General features: G+C 58.6%; 1 protein-coding gene across 1 annotated transcript in view; it reads right to left on the reverse strand.

Moving 5' to 3' along the window:
* Nucleotides 1-18,170, reverse strand: part of EVC2 (EvC ciliary complex subunit 2) — a 71,503-nt gene that overhangs the window by 20,448 nt on the left and 32,885 nt on the right. The window contains exons 9-14 of the mRNA XM_080687438.1: nucleotides 16,186-16,425; nucleotides 13,168-13,343; nucleotides 11,677-11,836; nucleotides 9,378-9,832; nucleotides 3,638-3,842; nucleotides 1,189-1,311 (exon numbers count right to left, since the gene is read on the reverse strand). Coding sequence (XP_080543564.1) covers nucleotides 1,189-1,311; nucleotides 3,638-3,842; nucleotides 9,378-9,832; nucleotides 11,677-11,836; nucleotides 13,168-13,343; nucleotides 16,186-16,425 — 1,359 coding nt within the window. The remainder of the gene's footprint in view (nucleotides 1-1,188; nucleotides 1,312-3,637; nucleotides 3,843-9,377; nucleotides 9,833-11,676; nucleotides 11,837-13,167; nucleotides 13,344-16,185; nucleotides 16,426-18,170) is intronic.

An 18,170-nucleotide genomic window follows, 5' to 3' on the forward strand; every position in this document is an offset into this window, starting at 1 on the left:
CACACCTGTGACTGCCACCCTCACCGACCACTCATGGCCCCACACTTCACACGCTGGTTTCTGTGCAAGCCCTCACGATGACTGAACTGCCCCCACCCTCAGCCCAGGAGGCGTGCTCACTGTGCACATGTTTGTTCTCTTCTCCGTGATCCCACGTTCCATGCTCTCCGCCCAGGGGGGCCCTCACCACACCGTTCACCCCACCAGGACATGAGCCCCCCTGGAGGACCCGGCAGCCAAGGGGCTCAGTAAATTCTAGATGAGTGAACCCATGCCCTCCACCCACTCCCTCAGCTAAGTAGCTCATCTCCCCCCTCCGCCCCGCCCCCCACCCCGCCGGGGGCATGGCAGCCCACGGCTCCTGTAAGGCCTCGTCCCCTGGAGATGCAGGGCAGCTGGAGTGACTCTGTGGGCTACCTCTCAAGTTTATTTATGCAAATGCACACCTAAAATGTGAATTTGCATAAAAAATTCACACTTCTTCTCCTGTGGAAGCTTAATTAGCTAACCCCGGGCAGGGAGAAGGCGCCTCTGGAGGGCTCATCCGGGTCTGAAAGAGCTCCGGGGAGGGACGGACTGCATTCGTACCCGGCACTCGACCGGCTCCCTGCAATACCCCAGCTGCCCCAGCCATCAAACTGCATTTCCAACCCGCGCTGCCCACGACCCCGATCCGCACTGGGGCGGCCCAACGGCTTCCGTACCAGCTTCCCTGGGGGCAGTCCTCAGAAAGCAAAGCAGAAGAACAAAGGGCAGGAACACAGTGGAAAAAGAAAAACATTATTTAGGAAACGTTCCCAGAATCCCAAGATCGGCCAAACTATCTGCCCTGTAGGGGAGCCGGTGAAAGCATTTCAGCCTTGCAAACGGCAAACCGTTCCGTCTCCCGGTGCCTTCCCAGGAGGCTCCCAGAGGGCGTGCGTCATTCAGGTAAGAGACACCGGGAAGGAGCGGGAGGCTGAGAGTGACCAGAGACCTCCGGGCGCACAAGCGGAGGAAGAAGGTTCCAGACAGAAGGAGCAGGCGCAAAGGCGTGCGGGGGGGAAGGGCGGGTCCACCGGCGACAGTTTAGCATCTCGGTGTTTGGTGGCGACGGACAGGTGCGGCTGAGGGCTCCGTGGGCCCTGCAGACAGACAGCCACCGGCCCTGCCAAGTGCTACGGGCAACAGGCGAGGGGAAGCGCCGACCTTTTCCAGCAGGTCCTCTGGGGCCGGGGCATCGAAGAGCTGGATTTTATCTTCAAGGCACTTCCTCAGAAGGTCGATCTTGCTTTTACTCTTGGCGCGCGGCTTCCTCGCCTTGGACTGTGGCTGGAGAGGGGGGAGAGAGCACGCGGGCACATTCATTCACGCAGCCCGTCTCCCAGAGCCAGGCCCTGAGGGCGGGACAAGCGCGGGGCTGGAGGGGACCAAGATGAGGTCATGGTGCTCAGCGAACTGGGATTCAACTCATGAACGAGGGGAGCAGGTGCGACCATCTCTGAGCCTCGCTTTGCACACCTGTAAAACGGGTACCTGCCTCATCAGATCCCTGCAAGAACCTAACACTATATAACAACCTAAAAACGGAAAGTAACACGGACAGCGTGCCCTAAGGCACCGCAGCATAGCGTAACAGCACGATGCAACACAACGCAATGTAACGCAGCATACTGCAAGGACTGGACATGAGAACACAGCAAAACACAGCCCAGCCCAGCACAGCACACCTGCGCGGCTCAGTACAGTCCTCCCCAGTGACAGCTGGTCTCCTTCCCCTCCCTGCTCGCCCACCCGCCCTTTTTCCTCCCTGCCACGTCCCTGGAGGTCCCATGATCTCCTTCTCAGGACGTGGACCCAGGCCGGCCCACCAGACTCGGCCCTGGGCTCCCGAACAATCTCCTAGGCTGGCAACGGGATGGTGCCCATCCCCATCCATGCAGAGGAAGAACGCACAGACCCAGTAAGTCACTGAGTTCCAAACACCCCCATTTGACCGAGGAGGAGATCGAGGCCAGACGCGGGGGCCTAAAGCCGCATCCTGGGAGCCCTGAGATCTAGGTCAACTCTTTAAACGCTCAGGCTGGGCTCAGCCGATTCCGTGAGGTAGCCATCGTTTCCATTTCCTGATCTAACGGGAATAATACAAAAAATTAATAATTGTGGGTCAAGGCCTCTTAGGAACAGAGCCAGGCTGGTAGGCAAGACCCTGAAGCTCAGAGCATGGATTGGGGCTGGGAGGGGAGAAGGCTGGGAGGGACAGGGGAAGGGCGTGGGGGTGGAGGAGTGAGGGAGCGGCCATATGTGCACCTCCTCAGCCCCACGCACAGTGACGTCCAGCCGGCAGACTGAAGTTGGCCTTAGAAGTATTTACACCAGGGAAATGGGCAAATGCCACAAATCAGGACTGCCCTCCCCGACACGTCCCTGAACCTCCGCCGAGAGTCGGTTTACCAGCACGTGTCTGAGATCGTAGCAGAGAGCCACGGGAAGACTTGAAGAAATGGGGGAAGTCTGACTTAAAGACGGCGAGGTCCTTAGGAACTCATCTATACTAATAAAAGGGTAATATGCTAATTAGACCGGGAGACCTTCCAGATATCCTTCTGGACAAAGCCATGGTGGTGGGGCCAAGGCACAAGTGGTTAGGGGTGATCAGGTCAGGAGGGGAGGACAGTTGGGGGCGAGCAGGCCGGCAGTGGGGGGCAGTTGGGGGTGAGCAGGCTGGCGGGGGGGGTCAGTTGGGGGCAATGAGGCCAGTGTGGGGGGCAGTTGGGGGTGATCAGGCCAGTGGGGGTGGGGGGCAGTTAGGGGCAAGCAGGCTGGCCGGGGGGGGGGGGAAGTTGGGGGAGATCAGGCCAGCAAGAAGGGGGGAGTTGGGGGTGAGAAGGTTGGCGGGAGGGGCAGTTGGGGGTGAGCAGGCCGGCAGGCAGAGTGGTTAGGGGCGATCAGGCAGGCAGGCAGGTGAGCGGTTAGGAGCCAGCAGTCCCAGATTGTGAGAGGGATGTCCAACCGGCAGTTGGACATCCCCTGAGGGGTCCCAGATTGGAGAGGGTGCAGGCCGGACTGAGGGACACCCCCCCACACACAAATTTTGTGCACCGGGCCACTAGTTTATAAATAAACAAAATACAAAATTTACTGCACACCTGCCATGCGACAGGCACTTTCTAGGTTCCAGGGTCATGGCCACTGGTGGGCAGTGCAAGGAGCCAGGCCAGGGGATCTGGGCTGGGCATCTGCATGTCCACTGCAGACCTTAAGGTCAGGACAAGCTTGGCGGTTCTGGGAAGGGCCGATGCCAACACGGCTGGAGAGGAGGATGGGGGCCAGTGAGGTGAGATGAGGCCAGGGTGGGCGTGGGGGCCGGGACCCGCGGCATCAGCAGGAGATGCCCCACCTCTGTCATCAAGAGGCCACTGGCCAGCTGGCTCGGCTGGCGCATCAGCTCGTGCACCAAAAAGGTGGGTTCGATTTCTGGTCAGTGCACGTGCCTAGGGTACAGGTTTGATTCCCGGCCGGGGAGCGTACAGGAGGCAACCCATCGATGCTTCTCTTCCGCCCTCTCTCTCTTCCCCTCTCTAAAAAAAAGATCAATAAACATTTCCTCCAGTGAGGGTTAAAAAAAAAAAGCAATCCACCAAGATGTCCATCCTACCTGCAACTCGGGGGCAGCCAGGGCCTGGTCCAGCTTCAAGAACTCCGCCTCCCGCCAGGCCGTGTGCAGCCGCTGCAGCAGGACGCGGGCCCGGATGCGGGGCAGGGCCAGGCTCCTGTCCATCTGAGCGAAGCAGCCGTGCACGTCCTGCCGCATCCTGAGCAGCTCCTCCTCGGACAGCGAGAAGGGGGAGCCGCAGAGCCTCCTGGGGGGGCAGGGACAGGGCGTGGCTGGTGACATCCCCCTCACACACGGACCGCATCTTTACCCACTCGTCCATCGCTGGACCCCGGATGCTTCCCACCCTGGCCTTGTCTGTAATGGTGCAGTGAACCCCTGTCACGGGTGACAGCATGGATGGATCCAGAGGGTGTGATGCTCAGTGAAATATGTCAGACAGAGCAAAACAAATACTACAGGATTCCACTTCTATGTGGAATCTCACAAAACAAACACATAAAACAGAAACAAACTCACAGACACAGAGAACTGATGGTCGCCAGACTGGATGGGGTCGGGGACGGGTGAAAAAAGGTAAGGGAGTTAAGAAGTACAAGTGACCGGTTATAAAAACAGTCACAGGGATGCAAAGTACAACTCGGGGAACACAGCCAATAATCCTATAGAATAAAAGGCTAATATGCAAATTGACCGCACGGCAGAACGACCGGTCGCTATGACGCACACTGACCACCAGGGGGCAGACGCTCAATGCAGGAGCTGCCCCAGGTGGTCAGTGCGCTCCCACAGAGGGAGTGCGGCTCAGCCACTCATGGCTGGCGAGCACAGCGGCGGTGGCGGAGACCTCTCCTGCCTCCGTGGCAGTCAGACATCCTCTGAGGGCTTCCGGACTGCGAGAGGGCACAGGCAGGGCTGAGGGACCCCCCCTCACTCCCCTCCGAGTGCGGGAATTTCGTGCACCAGGCCCCTAGTGCTGTAATAACTATGTATTCTGTCAGGTGGGGACTAGCCCTCTTGGGCGGATAAGGGATGTGAAAATCTAATCACCATTCGGACACCTGGAACTACTATGATATCGTACGTCAAGTGGAATTGGAAAATAAATTAAAAAAATAGTTACACCTTTTATTTTAAAAAAGAACCGAAGTGTGTTCTCATCCATAGAAAATAGCGGGGTTGTGCTGGGGGTGGGGCAGCTGAAGATTCAAAGGGCCAGAGTCATTAGTGGAATTCACGCCTGCCAAGTGACATGACGTCCGTCCTCACGTCTGCACTCCGCCAGCGTTCCCTGAGCACCGCACGCCTGTCGCGAGGGACGTGCCATCACACCGGGGCCGGGAACCCAGCGTCCAGTGCGCGAGGCTGTGAGGCTGCGGGTGGAAGGGCAACCGGCCGCCCAGCATTCATGACCTGGCGGGTAACGGACATGGAAGCAAGGCTGCCCACTGACCTGGCCAGCAGTTCCCTGCAAACGGGACGAGGAGCCCACCGCCGCTCCGGTGGGCCAGGGCTGGGGGTCCCCCGCGTGGGTCCTAAAGGCTGCCGGTCACGTAGGGGAAACTGTTCCACATGGAAACCACGCTGCGTGGCCGACCGCGAAGGGGTGACTTATGTGCCCCCTGAAAGGTGTGTTTGAGTCCTAACGCCGGTTACCAGGGAATCTGACCTCACTTGGCAACAGGATCTCACAGATGCAGGGAAGTCAGGAGGAGGGCGGGCCCTTAGTCCCATAGGACTGGGGTCCCTGTCAGAAGAGCAGACAGACAGGCAGGCAGGCAGACGCACAGGAAGACAGCCATGTGGCGACACAGGCAGGATGGGAGCGATGCGTCTGCAGCCACACAGAAGCGTAGAGCAGGCAGCGGCCCTCCGGGAATCTCGTGGGACCAGGGCCCTGCCGCCTCCCTTTAGGCCTCCAGCCCCACAGCTGTGCAAGGAGGCATTTCTGGTGGGGTTTTTTTTTTGGGTGCTTTTTTCTTTTTTAATATACTTTTGTTGACTTCAGAGAGGAAAGGAGAGGGAGAGAGAGATAGAAACAATGATGAGAGAGAATCATGGATTGGCTGCTTCCTGCACGTCCCACACTGGGGATCGAGCCCGCAACTCAGGCATGTGCCCTTGACCTGACTGGAACCCTGGACCCTTCAGTCTGCAGGCGGGCGCTCTATCCACTGAGCCACACCGGCTAGGGCGCATTTCTGGTGTTTTATGTCGCCCAGTGTGTGGTGCTGTTATGAACGTCGCCCCCTTCCCCTCAGACAAGGTCACTGCCTGCACCACAGTGGGGACAGGCCACCAACTCACTCCCCGCCTCTCGGGACCCAGTTCTGGCCAAGGAGACCAAGGGGGAGTGTGCTGGGACCTTTAGGTCAGCATTCCCTCCCTGAGCCGGGAGACAGCAACGAAGGGAGAGGCCTCTGCTCCTCCGTCCTGCTTTGGGTGACCTGCGTGCATTTCTTTTTTGTGTTAATCCTCCCTGAGGGTATTTTCCCATTGACTTTTAGGAAGAGTGGAAGGGACGGGGAGAGACAGAGAGAAACATCGATGTCAGAGAGACACATCGATCGGTTGCCTCCTGCACGCACTCTGACCAGGCAGGGGGTTGAGCCTGCAACCAAGGTAGCTGCCCTTGACCAGAATGGAACCCGGACCCTTCAGTCTGGGGGCCAGTGCTCTGCCCACTGAGCCACACCGGCCAGGGCAGTGTGCTCATTTCTTCACGCTGCGTGATCTTGTCTTAACCCCCTATGACGCAGGCACCAGGATAATACAGGAATACGGGACCCGGCGTCTCTGACGGGAAGGACTTTAAAATCCAGACGGGAACATAGGGAAGAAGGAAGTCCCTTTCCCTGGCAACATGTGTCCTTATTCATTGCTGCTTCATCCGACCGGCGGCACTCCATCCTGCCGGAAACCGGGAAGCTCCTAGAAACGTGTTTCCAAACTAGGGTGTGGAGCCATTTCTACATCCTGCCTCGGAGAGAGTGGCCGTGACCTTTAGAATCATAACTAAGCAAAGGACAGGAGCAGACACACTGTGCGCGCTGTCAGGTGACACTCCTAACCCTCAGGAAAACCGTGAGCGTCTTCTGACAGCCAAGTGAGAGCTCCGGTTTTCCGCTGACGACTCCGTCAGTGTTAGTACCAACCCTGTATCGTGGGTCCCGATGACGCTGAGGGGAACGGCCGTCTGGTGACAGGGAAGTCGAGTCCGACGCAGAGAGACTGGTGAAGGGTAGTGAGCTGAGTCATTACTGCTAAGAACAACGTGTGGGTAGGCAGTGGCCTTGAAGGACCTGGTTTTTAGGGGCTTGGAGAAGACAGCATCTAACACTAACGGAGACTGGGCAGTGACCGAGGACAGGACCATCCTCGTGAGAGGAGAAAGAGCTGGAAAGTCACTTTATCTAAACCAAGACAACATCGCTCTCTGCAAATACCATGGCCTGTTCCCCCTGGTGGCAAGGTCGGCCCCAGGAACGGCACCGAGAAAGAGGAGGAGAAAAAGGAAAGGGAGGAGGAGGAGGAGGAGGAGGAGAAGTGAGAGGAGGAGGAGGAGGAGGAGGAGGGAGAGGAGGAGGAGGAGGAGGGGGAGGGGGAGAGGAGGAGGAGGAAGAGGCGTGAGAGGAGGAGGAGGGAGAGGAGGAGGAGGGGGAGAGAAGGAGGAGAAAGAGGAGTGAGAGGAGGAGGAGTGAGAGGAGGAGGAGGGAGAGGAGGAGGAGGGAGAGGAGGAGGAGGGGGAGGGGGAGAGGAGGAGGAGGAAGAGGAGTGAGAGGAGGAGGAGGGAGAGGAGGAGGAGGGAGAGGAGGAGGAGGGAGAGGAGGAGGAAGAGGAGTGAGAGGAGGAGGAGGAGGAGGGAGAGGAGGGAGGGGGAGAGGAGGAGGAGGAGGGAGAGGAAGAGGAGGAGGGAGAGGAAGAGGAGGAGGGAGAGGAGGAGGAGAGGAAGAGGAGGAGGAGGAGGGAGAGGAAGAGGAGGAGGAGGATGAGAAGAGAAGGAGGAGGAAGAGGAGAAGGAGGAGTGAGAGGAGGAGGAGGGAGAGGAGGAGGAGGAGGGGGAGGAGGAGGAGGGAGAGGAGGAGGGAGAGGAGTGAGAGGAAGAGGAGGAGGGAGAGGAAGAGGAGGGAGAGGAGGAGGAAGAGGAGGGAGAGGAAGAGGAGGGGGAGGAAGAGGAGCGAGAGGAAGAGGAGGGGGAGGAGGAGGAGGAGGGGGAGGAGGAGGAGGGAGAGGAAGAGGAGTGAGAGGAGGAGGAGGGGGAGGAGGAGGAGGAAGAGGAGGAGGGAGAGGAGTGAGAGGAAGAGGAGGAGGAGGAGGAGGGAGAGGGAGAGGAGGAGGAGGAGGAGGAGGAGGAGGAGGAGGAGGGAGAGGGAGAGGGAGAAAAGGAGGAGGAGGAGGGAGATGGCTGGGACCAGGAACATCCTGTTCCATGGGAGGTAACTGCTGCCAAGCAAGGACGGGCGCTGCAGAATGACGGACAGACTGAGAGACTCACTCCCCTCTTCTCGCCCATGCCCCACCCACATTCCCTCCACAACCCAATGTCAGTGAAACCATCTATACTAATAAAAGGGCAATATGCTAATTAGACCGTGTGACCAGACATCTTCCGACGTCCGACTTCCTTCCGGACAGTTAGGGGGTGACCAGGCCGGCAGGGGGGAAGTTGGGGGGCGGCCAGGCTGGCAGGAGAGAACGGTTAGAGGCGATCAGGCCAGCAGGCAGAGGCGGTTAGAGGCGATCAGGCAGGCAGGCAGAGGTGGTTAGGGGCGATCCGGCAGGCAGGCAGGTGAGTGGTTAGGAGCCAGCGGTCCCGGATTGCGAGAGGAATGTCCGACTGTGGGATTGGGCCTAAACCGGCAGTCTGACATCCTCTGAGGGGTCCCAGATTAGAGAGGGTGCAGGCCGGGCTGAGGGATCCCCCCCCCCCCCACTCCGTGCACAAATTTCATGCACTGGGTCTCTAGTTTCTAATAAAAAGGGCTATAGATCCAGCATTTACACTGTGACGAAGATAAAACTTAAAACGGTGGAGTTGCGATACCAGGGGTGGGGAACCTTTTTCCTGCCAAGGGATGTTTGGATATTTATATCATTCACAGGCCATACAAAATATCAACTTAAAACAGCCTGCTCTATTTGGTCAAACATTTAATCAACTCACCCCTAAGGCCTTGGCAGGGCCAGAGCACATGATCCCGAGGGCCTTCTTTAAACAGCCCACGGGCCGGACGTCCCCCACCCCTGCTCTACACCAAGGAAAGAGCAGGGAAAGGGTCCTGGCTTTGTTTCTTGGCTAAATGGGGTTTTCTAGGTTGGTGGCTGGCTGGTTTGTTGAAAGAAAAAGCAGCCTGAAGGCATATTGATCGGTAGGACCCCGGGTTACAGGACAAAGGGGCTCCTCTCCCTCGTCAGACATCAGTTCTCACCCAGGGAGCAGGCGAGGTCCCTGCGTAGCCATCCGTCCTGGGTTCAATTCCCAGCTGCCCACAAACTCATTCAAACTCAGCAATCACACCTCCCGTGGGAACGGGGGCACCTCGCCCTCTGGTTACTACCAGGCCTGCCTCCCGCAGCCCCGCCCGTTCGGTGCAACCCCTAAGCGAGTGGCCTGGGCGTCACAGTGTCCTTCTCCCTGGGCTGTGAGTAACGTGACTTAGAAACAGCTGTCAATTGCGTCGGTCCACTGCCGGAGGTCATGTGCCCAGCATCCCGTTACCCCAGGGTGAGCCCCTCCCTCGCCTGCGCGGGACGGGACCGCGGGGACGGCAGGGTTACTCACATGAAGACCCAGCGCCCCCAGTGCCGCAGCTCCGCCTGTTCCTCCGCCGAGGCCTCCAGCGCGTCGTCCTTGAGCCTCTGCCGCACGCTGCGGACGCCCTCCTGGTCCCGGCCCCTCTCCTCGGCCTCCAGCTGCTCGGCGCGGGCGGCCAGCTCCCTGGCGTGCTCCTCCCGGATCTGCTGCAGGAAGAGCCAGGGCACGCCGCGCCTGAGCAGCTCCTGCGTCAGCGCCGAGCTCTGCAGGCGCCGCAGCTCCTCCGTGGCCTTCTCGAACAGCGACAGCGTCAGCGCCCGGAGCTCGTCCAGCGCCGCCTGGTCCAGGCGCTCCTGCAGCTCCTCCAGGGCGGCGCCCTGGGCCGCCACCAGGCTCCGCCACTGGCCCAGGTACTGGCCCACGTCCTCGGCCGCTCGGAAGGCTTCCCCGATGGACAGCTGCTCCCTCCGCTGCTCCTTGTGCTGGCGGGAATTCGGGGGGGAGGACGGGGACACGCTCAGTCCACAGAGCCCTTGGGAAAGCACCGTGGGACTTTGCTAAGGAAGCGGAGCCCGGGGAAGCCTTGGTCTCAGCGAGCTCACGTGTAGAAAGCGATCCGTAAGGAAACACCCCAAGCACAGTGGAAACGTCATTCGTCCCACGTGCATCCAACCCTCATCTACGGACTTGGTGACGCCCAGGAGGCAGACAGGGTTCCGATCCTGCTTCTCCACTGACGGGTGGAGTGGCAGGAGCAGCGTCTCATCCTCGCCGGGACCCATTTCCTCACCTGTAGAGCGGGGATTAGAGCGTCCCCCTCGCAGAGTGGTTGTGAGGATTCAATGAGTTGCTTAACACCCACGAACTGAGTCCGGGGGACAGGCATTGGCTGCACCCAAGGCCAGGAGGGACAGGCAGGCAGGGGGAGGTGCCCAAGGCCAGGAGGGACGGGCAGGCAGGGGGAGGTGCACAAGGCCAGGAGGGAAGGGCAGGCAGGGGGGAGACGGGCAGGCAGGGGGGAGGTGTCCAAGGCCAGGAGAGACGGGCAGGCAGGGGGACGTGCCCAAGGCCGGGAGGGACGGGCAGGCAGGGGGGGAGGTGCCGAAGACCTGGAGGGACGGGCAGGCAGGGGGGAGGTGTCCAAGACCTGGAGGGATGGGCAGGCAGGGGGGAGGTGTCCAAGGCCAGGAGGGACGGGCAGGCAGGGGGTAGGTGCCCAAGGCCAGGAGAGACGGGCAGGCAGGGGGTAGGTGCCCAAGGCCAGGAGGGACGGGCAAGCAGGGGGGAGACGGGCAGGCAGGGGGGAGGTGCCCAAAGCCAGGAGGGATGGGCAGGCAGGGGGGAGACGGGCAGGCAGGGGGGAGGTGCCCAAAGCCAGGAGGGACGGGCAGGCAGGGGGGAGACGGGCAGGCAGGGGGGAGGTGCCCAAGGCCAGGAGGGACGGGCAGGCAGGGGGAGGTGCCCAAGGCCAGGAGGGACGGGCAGGCAGGGGGGAAGTATCTTGTTTGGGGTGAAGCACTCAGACAGCAGGGACCTGAGAACGTGCGAGCTGGAGTGTGTGGAGGGATGAGGGCAGGGCAGAGTGGGTGTGCCCAGGACTGAGGGCGCAGTGTGCCAGCGGTTACCTTCATCCAAGGACAGTGGAAAACGGTGAAGGGTTTTATGAACTCACTATAGAGGCCCGGTGCACGAATTTGTGCACCCGGGGGGGGGGGGGGCGTTCCTTGTCCTGGCCTGCAGGATTGGGCCGAAACTGGCTCTCCGACATCCCCCAAGTAGTTAGTCCTAGATTGCGAGAGGGCGCAGGCCAGGCAGAGGGACCCCACCGGTGCACGATTAGGGCCGGGGAGGGACGTGGGAGGGCTCCAGGGCATGTCTGGCCTGTCTCACTCAGTTCCGATCAGCCAGACCCCAGCAGCAAGCTAACCTACCAGCTGGAGTGTCTACACTGGTGGTCAGTGCACATCACAGCAACTGGTCGACTGTCTGCCCCCTGGTGGTCAGTGCACGTCACAGCAACTGGTCGACTGCCCCTCTGGTGGTCAGTGCACAGCATAGCGAGTGATTGAACGGCCTTAGCATATCATTAGCATATTACGCTTTGATTGGTTGGACGGCCAACCGTATGACAGGACACAGCATATCGGGCTTTTATTAGATAGGATGCTCCGTAAAGCCCTCCCCTGCAGAAAGGGTGATTCCTGCCTGTGTTACAGGAGCGTGCTGCGCATGGCGTGCAGGGGGCCCATCGTGGTGCAATTACGTGTTTTTCGGCAGGTGTTCAGAACAGTTACATGAGGAATGAGTGGCAGAATTGCTCACGTACCTTTTGCAGCATCTCTCGCCTTCTCCTAACTATTAATTTCTGGTGGAGCTTTTTCTTTTCCTGCTTTAGGTCGTTGTCCAGCTTCTGTTTAATGGAGAAGACGTCCGTGTGAGCCCGCTCCATCAGCTCCTCCATCTGCTCTTCATCCAGGTACCCCGCTCTAGACGAAGGAGACGCGGGGTTAACGCTGCCCCCACATCCTTACTTTGGTTTGAGTAAGGGTCTTTACCCCGAGGGAGCAGGAGATGGGCAGGGAGACAGTGCTGAGATACAGGAAGGGCAAGGTCGGCGACCACAGCGGAACTCAACACCGGGAGAGAGCACCCGGGAGGCAGAAACTGGGCAAGACCTCCGGGAGAAAGTCAGTCCGTCTGCCTGTGTGAGGCAGGATTTTCCAAGGAGATGGTGGGCCAGGAAGTCCCGGGGACAAGCAGGGCACCAGCGAAGTCTAAGAGGTAAGCGTAGGAAGTACTCGGAGAGGGTAATTCTGTGAGTCACTGTGACGGGCCACGGTGCTGGTTATACTAGCACATGGTTTCTGGGGTTGTCTGTGAGGCTGTTTCCGGATGAGATTACCCCACCCCCCACCCCCGGCGTAGTTGCGCGAGCTCCACCACCCATTTCCCAGTAAAATGTTGGGATTTGCTTATTTATTTATTTTCCTAAGGTTTCGGTTTTTTTTTTAAAATATACTTTATTGATTTTTTACAGAGAGGAAGGGAGAGGGAGAGAGAGTTAGAAACATCGATGAGAGAGAAACATCGATCAGCTGCCTCCTGCACACCTCCTACTGGGAATGTGTCCCCAACCAAGGTACATGCCCTTGACCAGAATCGAACCTGGGACCTTTCAGTCTGCAGGCCGACGCTCTATCCACTGAGCCAAACCGGTCAGGGCGGGATTTGCTTTAAAATAACCCGGGGCAGAGCTGTAGAGCCCCATCAGGGTTGGCCATGAGTTGGCACCTGGTGAAGTTGAACGATGAGCATTTGGGGTTCATGGTATGGTTGTCTGAACTATCTTGCATGTTTTCTTCTGTGTGTTTTTTTGTTTGTTTGTTTGTTAATCCTCGCCTGAGGATATTTTTCCCATCGATTCTTAGAGAGAGTGGAAGGAAGAAGGGGGGGAGAGAGAGAGAGTGAGAGAAACATCGGTGTGAGAGAAACACATCGATTGGTTGCCTCCTACATGTGTCCCATGGGGGGGCCAGAGATCGAACCAGCAACCTAGGTACACGCCCTGGATCAGGAATCGAACCCGAGACCCTTCAGTGCACGGGCCGACGCTCTAACTACTTAGCCACACCAGCCCGGGCTATCGTGCCTGTTTTTAAATTCTACGATGAACCGGAGTCTTACCATCAGAGAATTTCCTTAGGACCTAAGTAAGGCGCGGACAGTGCCTTCGGTGAATGAACGGAAGCAGCCGCCTCGGGCAAGGAATGCGGGGCAAGGCGGTGCGTCTGCATCGCCGGGACCCTTCGGGGTTTACCTCTCGTGTTTCTGGATGAGGAGGGTGAGCTGGGCAGCGGCCGCGCTCAGCAGGCCCTGCACACGGGCCTCTGCCGACTGCATGGTCTGGACCAGGTACTCCCTGTGGCCGAACCTCTTGCTCAGGTGGTACCTCTTACTGGCCTGGAAAAAGTCCATTAACTCTTCCACATCCTCCTGGGGGGAAAAAACCAAGAGCATTTGCCTGATTAAAACCCTAGAGGACGTGCTTTCGAGACACTTAAAATATTCCATTTCCTGTTAAGGAAAATACATAGGAGCAGGCCCCTGAGACAAACTGTAACCCTCTCTGCCCTTAACCAAGGCTACAGGGGTCCTCACACTTTTTAAACAGGGGGCCAGTTCACTGTCCCTCAGACCGTTGGAGGGCCGGACTGTAGTTTAAAAAAAAAAACTATGAACAAATTCCTATGCGCACTGCGGGCCCAGGACGAGTTGGCTGCTAAGCAGGACAGGCAGCGGCACCCGGCGGGCCGGATCAATGTCCTCGGCGGGCCGCATGTGGCCCGCGGGCCGTAGTTTGAGGACCCCTGGTTAGAAGGAGATGAAAGACGACCAAAAAATGAGGACTTTTCAAAGCGCCCCGACCCCGAAGTGACGAGTCATCAAAACATCTTGGCTGCCCCGAACTTGACTCCATCTGCGATCCACCTTCCCCGCCCACACTGCGCACCTGAGGAGCCCCCCAAAACTGCACCAGGACAGGTGTGCAGCGCCGACCACTGAGCCACCGGCCCTGACCCCGAGGCTCCCACACGCACGGCGACAAGATGAGCCGAGTAAGAAGAGCAGTGAGAACTCTTCCTCCGTCTACGCCACGAACACACCCAGCAAACACAAAGCGTGTCACGGCCTCGCTCATGCCGGTGTCTTTCCTGGGCCCAGGGCGATTCTCACCGGATCTACCTTCACCTCGGGGGAGAACACCATCATTCCCATTTCACAGATGAGGAGACTGAGTCCCCAAGGCACAGCTGGCCAATGGCCGAGCAGGGATGTGAACTCAGCCATGTGACTCCAGGGCCTGCGCTCTGAATTCTGAGCGGGCTGCCCCCAAACACAGCGTGAGCCGCCGGCATGGTCCTCAGATCAGCAGGAACGAAGCCCTTAGTCCAGGGGTGGGCAAACTTTTTGACTCGAGGGCCACAATGGGTTCTTAAACTGGACCGGAGGGCCGGAACAAAAGCGTGGATGGAGTGTTTGTGTGAACTAATATAAATTCAAAGTAAAGGAGCGGAGGGGAAAGCAAGAGAACCCTTCGCTCTTTCGGCTCCGCGGGCCGGATAGAACAGCCGAACGGGCCGGATCCGGCCCGCGGGCCGTAGTTTGCCCACGGCTGCCTTAGTCACAGTGGTGTCAGTGCACTCATCTGCTCAGCGGGCTCTTCCTTCTGCGGAAACGTGGTCCATGCAATGGGCACGGAAAACATCAATGCTGTGTCCAACAAGATGCACTAGGCGCCACGGACAGTCCCCTCGCCACACAAAAGCTGCAACGTCGCCAGTTCCCGCCACCGGAGGATTCGCACTGTCCCGACAGCGGAAGCTGAATGGTCGTCCGATATGGCCCAACACCAGCATCTCCCCGAGAGGGCCTGGCAGCAGAATCCACAGTCCTGTTCCCCACGGAACTGGACCCACGTGAGCTGTGGACGGGGCCACCAGGGAAGGAAACTCATTGTGACTCCAGCAGCTCCGGTCAAAGCCGTCCACGCCGTGGCACGGGATCACCGCGGTGTTACTTCTCTGACCCCAGTGTGACGGACAGTAACGTGCGTCCTTCCTAACGCAGCTGTCCCAGCCCTGACTCAGCCTCGGCTCCACGAGCAGGAAGAGGACCACAAGACCTGTCACCAGCCAGGTGATGCCACGCGTCCGAACCCCTCGCGAGGAGGGGGATGGAGCTCCTCCTTTGTCCCTCTCACTGACCTTTTTTTTTTTTTAAATATATTTCATTGATTTTTTACAGAGAGGAAAGGAGAGGGATAGAGAGTTAGAAACATCGAGAGAGAAACATCGATCAGCTGCCTCCTGCACACCCCCTACTGGGGATGTGCCCGCAACCAAGGTACATGCCCTTGACCGGAATCGAACCTGGGACCTTTCAGTCCGCAGGCCGACGCTCTATCCACTGAGCCAAACCGGTTTCGGCATCTCTCACTGACCTTCTGATGGGAAAACCTAGGGCAAATGAAGAGGCTGGTGGTTCTGCTCCAGTCCCAGTGCCTTCTGGGAGCGGCCTTGTCTTCCCAAAGGCTCAGGATGGTCACTGGGCTCCTCCCCGCGCTGTCGCAGCCTCACGCACTGGGCCTCGCCAGGACCAGAAACCTGGTGTGTGACTGCACACGGTGATGGCTCTGTGCGTGTGCGTGTGTGCGTACATGTGCTTATACATGCCGGCCTCAGGAGAAATCCCACAGCCGTGTCCACGGTCTCAGATAAACTATCTCCACTCTCGTCGGGAACTGTATGCGGCCTGCACTGATGACATTCACACTCAGGCTTACAGGCAAAGAGACACACATCCCCCAGGCACACCTGGGCCCAGGTCGTAAACCCGGCACGGCACGTTTATGCGCACACATGCTCATGTTCTCTTAAACACTGTGCCCGACACTGGCGTTCCTGAGTCCGCTCACTAAGCCTCCGCCACTCCCCTGTGAGTGTGGGTACTCTAGCACCCCATTTTAAGATGAGGAAACCGAGGCTCCAAGAAGCTGGGCAACTTAAATTGACACAGGCGGGGGGGTGGGGTTGGGGGTGGAACTGGAATTCACGTTCGGGTCAGCCTGAGTGCCAGGCCTGTCTCCAGGCCCCCACCTTCCGTGCTTTCCGGAAACTCACGCATACGTTAGGAGCCGGGGGCGGGGGGTGGGGGGGACGGGGGAGCCCTAGCTCCTCGTCCACAGCAGGAAAGAAGCGCGGTCTCAGCTCAGAGAGGAGACTCACGCGGCGGCTCAGGAGACGGTCTCCGCAGAGAGAGCCTGCCGGGGCCTTACCTGTATTCTGGAGTAATCGTGCAGCAGCAGTTTGGCTGCCTCTGGCTGCAGGTCCCCTTTGAAAACAGCACTTCTGATCTGGGCAAAGAAGATGCCGTGCAGCTCGCTCCTCTGGAAAATGGCCAGCTGCCTGTGCGCCCTGGCGAAGTCCTCCTCCTGCTGCAGAGCCAGGGACCGCCGCAGCTGCTCCTGCTCCAGGCCGTGCAGGGTCCGCAGGAGGCTGCTGCACTCGCCCGCCGACTGCGGAGAGGAGGCAACGTGAGAGGCTGACCTGCCGGACAGGCACGCACAGGCAAGTACACACACACACACACACACACACACATGCTTACACATGCACACACAGCAGACACGCGTGCACGCAGTCACCCACCATGCACACACATGTGCACATAGCATATGCACACACAGCAGACATGCGTGCATGCAGTCACCCACCATGCACACACGTGCACATAGCATATGCACACACACAGCCACCCACCATGCACACACATGCATACAGCATATGTACACACATGTAAGCACATAGCATATGCACACACACAACCATCCACCACGCACTCTCACATGGACACACACGTGTACACAGGGCACACGCACACAATGTCCCACGCTGACAATGATGAGACTGCTCAGCTGTGGGAAATGCCGTTGCAAACTCCCTGTGATCCTAACGTTTTCCAGAACCACCGCAGAGGAGAAAACGCACAGGGCGGGAACCTGCAGCTCACATGCCTGAGAACAGCTGCAAATGGCAGCTCCAGGGACTGCTGCCAGGCGCTCAAGCGCATCGCCTCGTCTTCCCTTCTAACTCAGGTGGAGAGAAAAGCGGCAGCCGTCAGGCCCACACCTGACAAGCTCATCTGGTGAAAAGGGCGGCAGAGAGGAGTGAAGACGTGGCCAGGTGATGCCTGCATGTTACGTGGGCCGGCGCGAGGAGAGGCAGGAGACGTGTGGCTGAGTCCTAAGGACTGTGCCTGAGGAGGGGTGTTCTCCGTTCCTCGAGGAGAGACAGGACTCTAAGGCAGCCACCCACGCTCCCGCCCCCATGCAGACGGCCTGGAGGTGTAACCCCCCGGCCCGGGTGCGCATAAACCAGGAACCTGATGGAACTGTCACTCCTGAGATCAGGTGATTATATGTCAAAGCAGTGGGGTCTTCAGGAGGTACGTACAGTCCCGAACCCGTGACTCTGAGTAACCCGGACGGAGAGAATCCTGGTGGGCTGACCTAACCAGGTGAGAGTCCTGGAAGAGGGACGGCGATCCTCCAGGGAGAGACTCCCTCCCGCAGGCCTTGAGGATGAGAGCAGTTCTGCTGTGAGCTCCTGGCGGGGAGGGACGCCGGCAGGGGCTGAGGGTCTCCCTTCTACAAGTGCAAGGAAGTGGATTCTGCCAGCAACCGGATGGAGTGGGACCTGGGGCCTGAGCTCCAGGGAGAAGGCAGCCCAATCGGGACCTGGATAGCAAGATGGGGGTGGGGCCTGAGCCTCACTTCACAGGAGCAGAGCCAGAATGTTCTAGAACTGGAGGCCAGGTCTGTCTGACTGACTCCTGAGTCTGTGCTGGAGAGAGCTGTGCTCTAGCGACTGCAGTTGAGGGACACACGTGCACACCAGCATCGCGACCTCTCTGTGGACGCGACCTCCTGGGAATGAAGCCTTTCTGTTCCCCTGGGATCCCCCACGGCACTGTGGACATAGCTCTACCATAACAGTGAAAGATGTCACATTTTTATATGTAATGATCCGTCTTAAACTACAGACTTTTTTCATGCAAAACCCATGTCTCATTTTCCTCTGTACCTTCATGGCCTAGCCCAGTGCCTGAAGACAGTAAGAGATTAATAAATGCTTTCTAAATGAATTCTGGATGGATGGATGGGTGTTGGGTGGATAAATATGTAGATGTGTAGATGGACAGATGGATGGGTGGATGGATAAATGAATGGATGGGTGGGTGCATGGATGGACACATGGTGGG

This window comes from Plecotus auritus (genome assembly GCF_963455305.1).
Source record: "Plecotus auritus genome assembly, chromosome: 1".
In the NCBI taxonomy this organism is placed as follows: domain Eukaryota; kingdom Metazoa; phylum Chordata; class Mammalia; order Chiroptera; family Vespertilionidae; genus Plecotus; species Plecotus auritus.